At 36.7% G+C, this 12,872-nt stretch overlaps 1 protein-coding gene and 1 pseudogene across 1 annotated transcript; both read left to right on the top strand.

Annotated features, from left to right (window-relative positions):
• Positions 1–2,173: 2,173 nt before the first annotated feature.
• Positions 2,174–4,721, top strand: LOC143551358 (wall-associated receptor kinase 2 pseudogene; annotated as a pseudogene).
• A 5,040-nt stretch (positions 4,722–9,761) lies between these two features.
• LOC143551372 (UPF0481 protein At3g47200-like) lies at positions 9,762–12,208 on the top strand. The gene is made up of 2 exons (XM_077041826.1): positions 9,762–10,393; positions 11,442–12,208. Exons 1-2 carry the CDS (start codon positions 9,791–9,793, stop codon positions 12,165–12,167), a joined length of 1,329 nt encoding a protein of 442 aa, XP_076897941.1. The 5' UTR covers positions 9,762–9,790; the 3' UTR covers positions 12,168–12,208.
• The last annotated feature ends 664 nt before the right edge of the window (positions 12,209–12,872 follow it).

Here is a 12,872-nt window from a genome sequence, read left to right on the forward strand (position 1 = left end):
GTGAACTTATGATAGAGACTGATTCAAAATGGTCAATCTTCCGATAGACCCATAAATTTGGTTATGCTCCAAGAATATAAAAGAAGAAGAGAACCCGATTTGGGACAAGTTTCTGATTATTTTTCTTAAACTAACGACTACAATTTATAGGAAAACAAATGCATGAAACGAGGAAACTTAAACCATAATTAATAAAACTAAATAATAGATAAAGTTTATTAATTAGTTTGCTTCCAAGAAAGGTCTTACATATCATATGATGATCATATCAAATACCCGGCCCTTCAAAATGTTATGTCCTCAAGAACGAAACGTGATTTCCATGGATGTTGCCATTCAAGTTGGACTACCACAGGCAGGGCGGTCTCAGCCGGTCGCCACAGCGATCTCCACTTGCGTCTTCCGTTTGCGTATGCTAACAGGTTCAGTAGTTTTTCTATAGAAACCGATTTCACGACTTGATTTAACCAGGATGGAACCACGCTTGGTGTTGTTTTGTTCATGTGCGTTTTTTCTATTTGTTTTGGGTTGAGCTTAAAAATGATCGTGGATGTTGATTGTGTGATTTTTGGATGTCTTTCAGTTAGGAGATGGGGTGAATGGAGTGGCCATGGCTGCTTTTGTTGGTGAGTTTAGAACAACAGCTTTTTCCTGGGGTTGAATGGTGGTGACTAGTTAGGATATGTGCCCATAAGATACTGATCAAGTTTTAGGTTTGGTGTGGTCGTAGAAGCGGATATGGGTGGTGGTGGTGGTAGTGCTAGGATTAGGGATGTAAATGCTAGTTTTGGACCATTATCATCGAAGAGGTGTCAGAAATTTTGGTGAGGGCAGCAGCAAGGTTAACGATGATTTGATTCATGGTGGTAGTGAAGGAGTCAAAGTTGACCTTAGGTAGGGCGGCTTATTGGGCGGTGACTGATTCTTGTTGATTCAATAGCTAATCAATTTTGTCAACCATGGTCATGATCAGGTCTTCACATGACGAAGGAAGCATAAGGAAGATTGTCGAAAGCACTAAACTGATAGAGACCGATTCGATATGGTCAACGATAGACCCGTAGAGTGTGTTATGCTCCAAGAGAAGAAAAGAAACCGATTTGTGACAAATTTTATTATTATTGGTTCTTAAACTAACTGGTACAATTTATAGGAAAACAAATGCAAAGAAATAGGAAACTTAAATAATAAGAAAACCTAACTATAAAACAATAAGGAAACTAAATAATATATAAACTTAATTAATTACTTTGCTTCCAAGAAAGTCTTATGTATCATAATCATGATGTTAAGCATGGATAATATTATGATCGTATCAACTTCAACTCAGAAAATACATTTGGGTTGAACATATCATATTATATTTGGCAAGATCAGAGGGATGAAAGAAAATAAGGTTCATCCCAATGCAATCAATCCAGTAACTATGAATCGTTAATCACATCCAACTTGTGAGGTGTGTTTCTTTACTGCATCATCGCAAATCAAAGCTGATATCGGGATTGTTGGATTTTGTTCAGAATCACAACTTGGAAGGTTGTTCATTGTGATATGGGTTCCAAATCCGACAGTAGATTAAGAGTGGCTAGTGGTCAAGGTTAAGGCTTGAGATCTTTATGGTCTTAAGTTCGAAACCTGACACAAGAGGGTTTTTACATATTGATGGGTTTCATTCTTGATGGTGTACATAGGTGAGTCAAGAATGAAGCATCAAAACCGATCAGTAATGGACGGTTGACATCCCGTCTCTAGAAGACTCACTCCAGTATTGGACAAGGTAGTTCTAAGCGTTGTTAAAAAAAATATTAAACTTAAAAAAATGGAAGAGGTCAAAAAAGGAAAATTGTAAAAGACGGTTCAACTTAAGAGTTTTGGATGCACACGTATGTTATTTCAAAGACAATGACGTCTAGCTCTAAGCTTGATTTTCTTCCTAAATGACCATTAAATATATGCTTGTAGACACGTTAGCATAAATGACAACAACCATCACTATCATATGTCTGAATTTGAGTTTTTTCTAACCCATATTAGGTTGAATGGTATCATTTATTGAATCAAAATACTGGTTTTTTTATTATTTTATACATCCATCTGTCCGCTTTATTTCTTTTATCTCCAAAATAAATTGTACAAAGACAAAGTGTTCCAATGACCTTCAACCCTTGACTAGTGGATGAATTGAAAAATGACCAAGTCTTCATGGCATGCTCATATACATATATACACGCATACACATATACATGCATTGTTATATGTATAGGATCTTTAATACACACATCCTCAATTAAATACCCAAAACACAAACTAACAAATACTCAAAAATCAACTATGCATTTAAAAACATTACTAGCAGTAACAGCAATTGCAGCTTTGGGGACAGCAAGTGCTCAAGATGGAGCAGCTTGTGAAAGTTCTTGTGGCAATGTGAATATTACTTTCCCATTTGGTTCTGGTGAGGGATGCTACTACAGTTCCGATTTCCTCGTAACTTGTAACCGGTCATCCGGGGAACCAATACCATTCTTTGGACAAAGCAGAAACAATATTGTTATTTCAAATATGTCGACGGAGAAGAGTGAGGTGGAGATTATGATGTTTGTAGGCCGTGATTGCTACAATAGTTCTGGTCGAGTCGGAAGAAACCAACCATTCTTTTGGTTGAGGGATTTCCGCATCTCTGACAAGAACAAATTTGTTGCCATCGGGTGTGACACGTACGCATATTTCAGAGGAAGAAGAGGGAATGAGATAGATGGTACAGGATGCATTTCTACTTGTGGTAGAAATAGCCTGCTTACAAACGGATCTTGCTCGGGAGTTGGGTGCTGTGAAGTAGCGGTGCCAGAAGGACTTAAATCTTTTAATATGACTCTTCGTAGCTTTAACAACCATACGAATATATCGGACTTCAATCCTTGTAGCTATGGATTTTTTGTTGAAGAAGGCAAGTTTAGTTTTTCTACAACTAACCTGCTTGATTTTGATAGTGTAAACAAGATGCCAATGTTACTTGATTGGGCAATTGGAGACTTGACTTGTGAGGAAGCCAAGAACAAGGACAATTTCTTATGTAAGGGGAACAGCAAATGTGATCAAGACTATGGAGGTCCCGGATATCGTTGTCGTTGCCTTGAAGGTTATGAAGGCAACCCTTATGTTGCAGGTGGTTGCAAGAGTAAGTTTTGATTTCATATTTTTGGATGCCATTTTTTCTAATATATTTTCACCTTAATCAAATGACTGACACTTGGTTATTCTGTAGATATTAATGAATGTGAACGAGGAAGTCATGATTGCGAACTTGATGATCAGTGCGTTGATACCGAAGGAAACTATACGTGTACTTGTCGAAAAGGTTACTCTGGAGATGGTAGAAAAAATGGAAGAGGCTGCATTGCTGATCAATCTACCATTATAAAAATAGTTGTAGGTAAATACTCACAAAATATTTATTCAGTTTATATTAGTTGTAGGTAAATAATTACAAAATCAGCATCTATCGATCCATGCTTAAGTTAGCTTTTGCTGTTGCAGGTATCACAAGTTCTGCTATATTTCTCCTTATATTAGTCACCTGGTTGTATTTGGTGCTCAAGAGGCGAAAGCTTATTATGCTGAGAGAAAAATTCTTCAAACAAAATGGTGGATTAATGTTGCAGCAACGACTTTCTGGAGATGGGGGTTCTCATGATCAAGCTAGAGTCTTCACGGTAGAGGAGCTAAAGAGGGCAACCAATAATTATGATGAAAGCAGGATTATCGGTAAGGGTGGCTCTGGAACCGTTTACAAAGGAGTTCTTTCTGATAACAGAATAGTTGCCATAAAGAAGTCAAAAGTAGCCGATCAAACACAAGATCAAATAGAACAATTTATCAACGAAGTGGTTATCCTCTCCCAAATAAATCATAGGAATGTGGTGAAGCTGATTGGATGTTGCCTGGAAACAGAAATCCCGTTATTGGTTTACGAGTTCATTCCAAATGGCACTCTCTCTGATCATATTCACAACAAAGGCAAGGCGTCAACTATAACATGGGATATCCGACTCAGAATAGCAACAGAGACAGCTGAAGCACTTTCGTACTTACATTCCGCAGCATCTGTTCCAATTATCCATCGTGATGTCAAGCCAATGAATATACTTTTGGATGATAACTATGTAGCAAAAGTAGCTGATTTTGGAGCATCTAGGCTAATTCCTATCGATCAGATTGAGTTGGCCACTGTAGTTCAAGGAACACTAGGATACTTAGATCCAGAGTATTTGCAAACAAATCAACTCACAGATAAGAGTGACGTATATAGTTTTGGGGTGGTACTAGTGGAACTTTTAACTGGGAAAAAGGCTCTTAGCTTTGATAGGCCAGAAGAACAAAGGAACCTAGCTATCTTTTTTCTAGATTATCTAAAAGAGGGGAGACTCTTCCAAGTTCTTGATGAGCGCTTGCAGCTAAATGATGTTCCCAACGACATCATCCAAGTTTCAAGTCTTGCAGAGAGATGCTTACGCGTTAAAGGTGATGAAAGGCCAACCATGAAGGAAGTAGCAATTGAGCTCCAAGGAATAATAGCTTCGACCTCACAAAAACACCCATGGGTACGAAGTAGTTCAGATGAGAGTGAGTATTTGCTTAAAGATCAAATCCACAACTATGAACGTACAAATGGTGGCAATGTAAGCCCCATTTCATTATCACTGAATGTTACCCATTGCTAGTGGCAGGCAAAGGTAGAGATTTGCGTCTACAAAATTTGGAATAGGCTCGATCTTGCATAGATGGGAACTTTCTAAAATTAGGTTACTTTTTAAATGAATGTGCACAATTAGAGATTTTTTACTGTGGAAAATATGTATTTGGGTTTGTAACCCCAGGTTTATAGGTTTCGTGTTTTCGATATAATCCCGGATAGCTTTCTAAATCGTGGATAGATAACTTTTAGATTAATTTATTATTTCGCTTATACTAGAAACCAATAATAAGATAAAGCAAACAATTTCTATTATAAATGAGAAATTTTTTTATGAAAAATTCTAAGTATGAATAAAATGATCAGAAATTAGATTAAATGAAATCTTTAACACTCGAACCAACATATAACATACTGATTTGAGTGAACCGTTGCAAGGTTCCATAAACAGTTATGGCAGTTGGGGTAATCCCTGCAATAACATTGGTATAAAGAAGCCTAGTATCAAACTCAGTAGCTACTTATAAATTATAATCCTGCTAAATTACAAGAGGTTACCCTTCCCAGTTGCTACAATAGCACAAAATTGCTATCGAGTTTCAAAGTTGCTACCAAACTTGTAGTCACTACCGACACATAATTCCAATAATGTTGAAGACCATTTCCATGCAACTTTTTGTCATCCATATTAATCTAACGTGTTTTCAATGGATGTCTTTCCATTCAAGGTGACCCAAGCTAGCTAAGGGTGTTGCCCCTTGGACCCAACAAGGGACCATCTCTTTCACCTTGCGATGGCACTGGTGTGGAACCACTAAGGAGTGGTGCCCCTTGAAACCTCTTCATGGTACCAAAGACAGAGAGGTTTCTTAGTACCGAATTTACAATAGTTTTGGACAAGTTTGTGCTCCACGCCTCTAAGGGGTGTTTGGGTTTCCTTATTTTACCCTCCTTATAACTTATTAACTTTTATAAGTTAAAATAGTGTTTGGATAATATGACTTATGAAACCTTTTTGAAAGAATATTTGTTTCGAATCCTATTATATAATGATTCAAATTCCTATCATATACGAATTCTATTACACCCCCGCAAGAAGCTAGAGGAGGCCGAATGATTAAACTGTCTCGAAAATCATCAAACAATATTCAGGGAAGACCTTTGGTGAAGATATCTGCAATTTGATACTGGGAAGGAATGTGCAAAATACGAGCCCGGCCACGTTGAACCTGTTCGCGCACAAAGTGAATATCAAACTCAATGTGTTCGGTACGTTGGTGTTGAACCGGATTACCAGATAAGTAGATGGCACTAATGTTATCACAATAAACAAGTGTAGCATGTGAAAGTGGTCTATGTAATTCAAACAAAAGATTTCGGAGCTAGCAGATTTCAACAACTACATTTGCAATACCACGGTATTCGGCTTTTGCACTAGAGTGCAAGACTGTGGATTGCGTTTACACTACTATGAAATGAGATTGTCCCCAAGATAGGCACAGTATCCAGAGGTGGAGCGACGAGTATCATGACCCCAACCTAATCAGCGTCGGTATAGGTGCGGAGGGAGATAGTAGTGGAAGATCCAAGGGTAAGGCCATACGATCCGTAGAAGAGCATCCCAATGTTCAACGCTATGGGAGTGCATATGTATGCAAATTTGTTGGACCGCATAGGAAATGTTTGGAGGAGTAAGTGTGAGATACTAGCTATGATATATCGTAGGATTGTCAAAAGCTTCATTGGATAGAGTACTTAAAAGGAGTTTTTCATAAGCTAGGATGGGGTAACTTAAGAAAAACTTCTTATATAAGGTATAAAGAGGTGCAAATAAGGAATCCCAAACACCCCTTAATTTGTACCAATGTATATTATGATTTCTCATTTGGTATACATGTAAATCTCGATTATCCAAAATCGTCTAAATGACAATAAAATCACCAAGAGGTTTCTAGATTCAAATTATTGAATTCAGGTATATAAATTTTTTTAAAAAAAGTTATAAATTGTCATATCTATCTCATGTTAGTGAATAAATAAATGTGAGCTTCGAAGAAAAAGAAAACTTTGATGTTACATTTTGATATATTTTTAAGAGTAAAAGACATGTTACGGAAATAAATAGTGTAGAGACTATATTGTAATTGTTGAATGGTATGAGGGGTCTTTTGTGATAGTCTAATTGTACAAAATGGACAATCATAATGAGAATGCGACATCGATGATTTGAGCTTGATTTCTTGTGTTTCTCTCTCTACTCTCTCGATTCTTTTTCTCTTTTATCGATTGATCAACACTTTATTTCATACATAACACTAACACATGTATATAACCATGAGAAAGTGAGAACAAGGATGGTATTTAACCCAAATTTAAAACTAAGAGCATTCTCATCCTATTCTCTATAAATATATGAGGGAAGTTTGTAAATTATAGGGTGGGGTGATGAGTGGTTGTGAGTGTAAATTATAGGGTGGAGAGAGAAATGTAGTGATTTTTTGTAAATTTTGGGAAACATTGTTTTCCCTATTTATTTTTAATATTTGTTGGATTGGTTGTGAGTAGAGGAGAGAGAAAACTGTAATGATAAATGTATAAAAAAATACTATTTAATTAAGCATGAGAGAGAAATGTAGTGTTTTTTAGTGTAATTATAGGGATAGAGATGGGGAACGGATTGAGAATGCTCTAATGCTTCAAATTTAATAGGTAACCTGAAGCTCTTTTTTATTTGATAAAGAATAGAGCCGGCCATACTAAATACGCATCACAATTATAAATCCTTTATCTATCATTTTACCTAGACAAAATTCAAGGTGAAGTCCATGCGTCGAAAATTATATAAATGTCCATCGTTGGACCCGCCTTGTTTGCACATGTTAGAAGTTAGGACTGTTCATTACGTGATAACCGGACCGACCCGACGATAACCAGAATCCGACCGAAAGTCTAGAAAAACAGAGACGGATGACCTGACCGCTGATGCCCTATTCGGTTTATACCGGTCTCGGTTTTGATAAGTCGGTTTTCGGGTTAAACCGAGACCGGGTTTGAAGCAAGGATGAAGAACTGAACTCATCGGAAAAAATTCCGGCAAAAAGCAACGGCAGCACGATAGAGACGTTGACATGAGAAGTAAAGAGTGAAAATATAGTCTGGTGGTTGTTCCGGCAGCCGGCGTTAGTGTTTGCATCAGATTGTGAAAATATATGTGTGAGGGGAACACAATGTAGAAGATTGAACCTGGTGGTTGTTCCGGCAGCCGGTTTATTGTATTTGTGTTTTCAAGATTGAACCTACTAAACGATGATAGTTGAGAATACACATAAATCAAACTTTTGTTTAAACTCTCGCGGTATGTCAGTTTTATTTTTGTTGTGTATTTGATTTTTTATACTATTATAATATTAAAGAATTATTAAATATATTTACTTTTCCAATTCAAAAAGTTCAAAAATCAATTGAAAGAGCTTTAAAAGTTTGTACATTATATTTCAAGAGTTGTATGTGGCTTAACACAACTATAAGCCTGTCTTCACATATCCGTTGCTATGGCATCACAACAAAACTTAGAAGAGAAAGATGAATGAAGCTGGTTATCAAAATCAAACAAAAGAAAATCAGATCTCAGCCCGTCCCTTCGTCATGGTTGAAAAGGGATGCATCTCTCTTTTGGTCATGGCCATGTTGAATTCTATTTCTTCTGTTAACATAAATCATCAATCGGTCTTCGGTTTTCTACATGTTTTCAAGGTGTAATACCCGAGACCGATTTTGCAAGAAACTAAGGACCGAAACTAACATGCACAATATAGGGTCGGTCCGGGTTCGGGTAAAATCGGGTCGGTTTTTCGGTTAATTTCGGGTTAACCCTAAATATGCACACCCCTAGTTACCAAAAGCTGTGCTATCTTATGGACCTAACATAGGTCACATCCATCACGTGAAAGAGCCAGGTTTTTAGTAGTTCAGGGTTGCCGAGAGCCCCAGTATAGAACTTTTATCTGACTAGGAGCCCATTCTCCGCCTATTACAGCAAGCCACGTGACAAAATAATAGTAGGGCGCGATTATATGATAAAGTCTTTTGTATTATTTGGTTTTGTTATCGGTTGTCTTTCATGCTTTCGTTTCTTTGTTTATGTATGTTTGGGCCCAAAGCCAATCTAAACAAAAGCCCATTGGACCATGGAAATAATAGAAAGATGCATGGGATGCTTTCGCCTGTAAAGGTGAAGCATGCCCATCCATACTTAACCTTTTGCAAAAACAACTCTCACCGACTCCTTCTCTCTCTAGTACCTTATCTTCCATACTTACCATTTTTGGTAAAGATCCGAGATCTCGGTTGGTTGTAGGTTATTTCCGCTAACCTACAACCCTGATTGATCAACGTGTTGTGAGATCCATTCTACGGACCTACAATAAAATTGCCTTTGATTCGACCGGAAAATTGGATTTTTAACAGTATTTGTTATGAGACGGTGTAATGTTGCTTTGTGAGATCTGCCAATATTTCTTTTAAAGCAACGATATTTATTGTGAGATCCAACGGTTGAGAGCCGTCAATTTTGCTTGTGAGATGACATTATTTTTTGAGGTCCGACGATATTTAGTGAAATTCGACAATATTTATTGTGAGTTCCAATGATATCTTAGTGAGATCCGAAGGTTTTAGAATAGACACTTTAGAAACTTTTTGTCAAATGAATAATCTCTTGACCTTAAGTGGTAAAATGAACAATAGGGGGTTTCCCTTTTTATCTAGCTCACAAAATAAATCACAAAAAAGTACAAAGGTTTAGACTGAAAAGATCCATAAACGTACATATTAACTTTGCTTTCATGTGAAGGTTTGAACACCTTCTCTATGAATCCATAAAAAGCATTACCAAACATTAAATTAATAAAATTTAGAAAGACCAAAAAGCAACCTTCTTCATGTACTTCCATATTTTTACTTGCTTCATGAGCCAAAACCAACTAAGATAAAAAGAAACCAATGGAGATCAACAATCTCTACAAGATCAATACTCAGATATCAGTGATGGATCAACCCACAAATCATATCAACACATTTTCTGTTTCCACGCCTAAAATGGGAGAAAATGATTGGGTGATGAATGTGAATCAAGAACTTAAGAACATGGGTGATTCATCATCAGAAATGGAGCAATGGAAAAAAAGATCAATCTACCGCGTACCCTCGTGTGTAACCGATCTCAACAAAGGAGCCTACAAGCCGCAGTCGGTCTCATTCGGACCATACCATTATGGAGAACCAAATTTAGAACCCATGGAAGAGAACAAACACCGCGCTCTCCTTCACTTTCTTAAAAGGTACAAGAAACCTTTTGAATGTTATGTGAAGGCTGTGTTGGAGGTTGTAGATGATCTTAAGCACGCATATAGTTCGTTGGATCAGAAATGGCATCAAGATACAATGGGATTTGTGAAGATGATGATTTTAGATGGGTGTTTCATGCTCAAAATCTTGCGTACCGCGACTGGTCAAGATGTTGATGGTGATAATCCTGCTGATGATGTTGATGATTATGCTTCGAATGATCTGATTTTCAGCAACCATGGAAAGCTATACATCATGCCTTACCTTAAACGCGACATGCTCATGCTCGAAAATCAGTTGCCGATGCTGCTTCTTAATACGCTCATTGCAGCTACAAAAGACGACCCGAACCAGGTAAATTTTGTTTCAAGCTATGAACTATTCTAAGCAAAATAAGGTTATATCAATATTATAAATAAATAAACAACATATTGAAGTTTTCTAAGAGTGTTGCTAAATGTACCCCGCCCTATTATTTTTACTAGTTGTACTCCCCACTAAACTTCTCAAATAATTTTTATTTACATATTAGTCCTTTCAATGATTTTCATTTTTCAATACAACAAAGCCGTCAAGATAGGCCTTGTTCGTCCCGGAGAGAGCCTTTCTCAGCGACTTGTTGCTGACATAGCTTTCGTCGTTGCATATTGACATAATAGCTTAAATTTGTCATGGAGAGATATCGTAATAGTTGAAATTCATCTACCTTCATTCATCATCCACAAAACTAAGCATAAACTTGTTTAATGTACTTTCTACAAATACGATAATTTCATCATCGCAACGCGACCTAGGTTCGTTCTAAGACAGAAATAGATAAAAGTTACATAAAACTTCTTTGTACATAGTAGTGTTTGGTTATATATATTTGGAAAAATAGATTTTATTAATCTCACATTTTTTAGCTTGACCGATAATATCCCAACTTAGAAAATTGATGTCACCGGTCCTACCTTTCATACTATTTGTTTTCATTGGACCTACGTTAAAATAAATAAATAAAAACTTAACGGAATTTCAAACTGGTAATAATCTCATCTCAGAAAATTAGGACTTTTGACTGGAATGAGGATAAGAGTTAATTAATGTAAAACTTACCTCGAAAAGGTGTTTCAAACAATGAAACGTTGCTTCAATTCGGGTGTTTAAACTTCCAATTAACAAAAATTAAGTCGTTTGGAGCACCGTTTCGTGATAAGTTTTACATCAATCGACTCGTATCTTTCTTCCGATCAAAAGCCCTAAAACATCAGTTTGAAATTCGGAAAAAACTTAACAGGGTTAAAAAATTTTAACGGGGTCTGATGAAAACAAATAGTTTGAACCTAAAAAGATTGGATTAATAAAATCCAAATTTCCTATATATTTATATGCATGACGGATTTACAAAATTAATTTGCAGCATGATGAGGAATTCGTAAACAAAATGATGCAAAGATTCTGCTCTCCATATTCTCGAATAACAAAAATGGGGAGATGCCTGCATCCCCTAGATGTATACCGAAAGAGCCTGCTATGGGAGAACCCACGTCACAAGAAGAAAACGGTCACCAAATCACACCATCACTATGTTATCGAAGAAGGCGATGAAATTGTTAGATCAGCAACAGAACTATACGAAGCAGGAATTCGTTTCAAAAAATCCAAAACAAGAAGCTTAAAAGGCATATCATTCCAAGGTGGTGTCCTCAAGCTTCCTCCAATCATGGTGGATGACGCAACAGAATCGTTGTACTTGAACCTGATCGCGTTTGAACGATTGCATGTTGGGGCTGGTAACGAGGTGACTTCGTACATATTTTTCATGGATAATATTATTGATCATGCAAAAGATGTTAGTCTTTTGCATTCACAAGGTATAATTCAAAATGCAATAGGTAGTGATAAGGCAGTGGCTAAACTGTTTAACTCATTGTCGAAGGATATCACTTTGGATCCGGATAGTGCACTAGATGCGGTTCATAAACAGGTTCATAACTACTGCAAGAAACCATTGAACGAGTGGCGCGCAAATCTTATACTCACTTATTTTCGGAGCCCATGGGCGATCTTGTCTGTTCTTGCTGCAGTTTTTCTCTTTGCACTCACTATTATTCAAACAATCTACACTGTTTTCCCGCGTAGTTAGCCAAGTGTTGTGTTTTCTCAAAAAGAAAAATGATTTCAAGCCAGATTTCAATGGGAGCGGCCTCTCTATCTCATGGGACAGATAAAAGATTTGTCCACATCCATCAATAAGCAAAAAATAAACCAGATACGTTTGTTTGTTTGTTTGTTTGTTATTTTGTTGTGTTTTCTTTTTTTTCTACCAAAAAGTCGATCTTTCTTTCTTGATGCCATTGTGTGAAAAGTAAGCATTACAATAATATTGAATTTTGGGGATTATTGGATTTTTCTTCTTGTGATTGTAATTTGTAAGTTGTAACTAGCTTAGTACCTTTTTCTCACAAAGTCTCTAAAATGTTTCAAAATATTAACCACGACACCACATAGCGGATATGAACGATTACAGCAGAAAGTTAAAGTTCTAAAACTCAAGTATGATCCGGAAATAACGGACGCTAGTTGAAACTAAAACTTCGTTTAACAGTTGGATAAGTTTGAGCATACGAAAACGCTAAAACATATTTGATACTTCTCCTATGCCATTCTATTCTTTCTGTGTACATGGAAGTATGCTCCTAACATAATGCAAATGAGTATATAGTATGCTAGTCTCAAAATTCAATGCCAAAACCATTTTCGAAAAAGCTTAAAATCGACAACAGGGCACGCGGCTATGTACTTTGGTTCGACATAGTCTTGTGATCCACTGAAATTAATAAAAATCGAC

This window comes from Bidens hawaiensis, unplaced genomic scaffold (assembly GCF_021521415.1).
Source record: "Bidens hawaiensis isolate Kalapana, Puna unplaced genomic scaffold, B.hawaiensis_p1.1 tig00016367_1, whole genome shotgun sequence".
NCBI lineage: Eukaryota > Viridiplantae > Streptophyta > Magnoliopsida > Asterales > Asteraceae > Bidens > Bidens hawaiensis.

Coding starts and splice junctions, on each gene's coding strand:
- LOC143551372 (XM_077041826.1), top strand. CDS start 9,791: ATGGGAGAAAATGATTGGGTGATGAATGTGAATCAAGAACTTAAGAAC. Junction 10,394..11,441: donor CAAAAGACGACCCGAACCAG/GTAAATTTTGTT, acceptor ATTAATTTGCAG/CATGATGAGGAATTCGTAAA.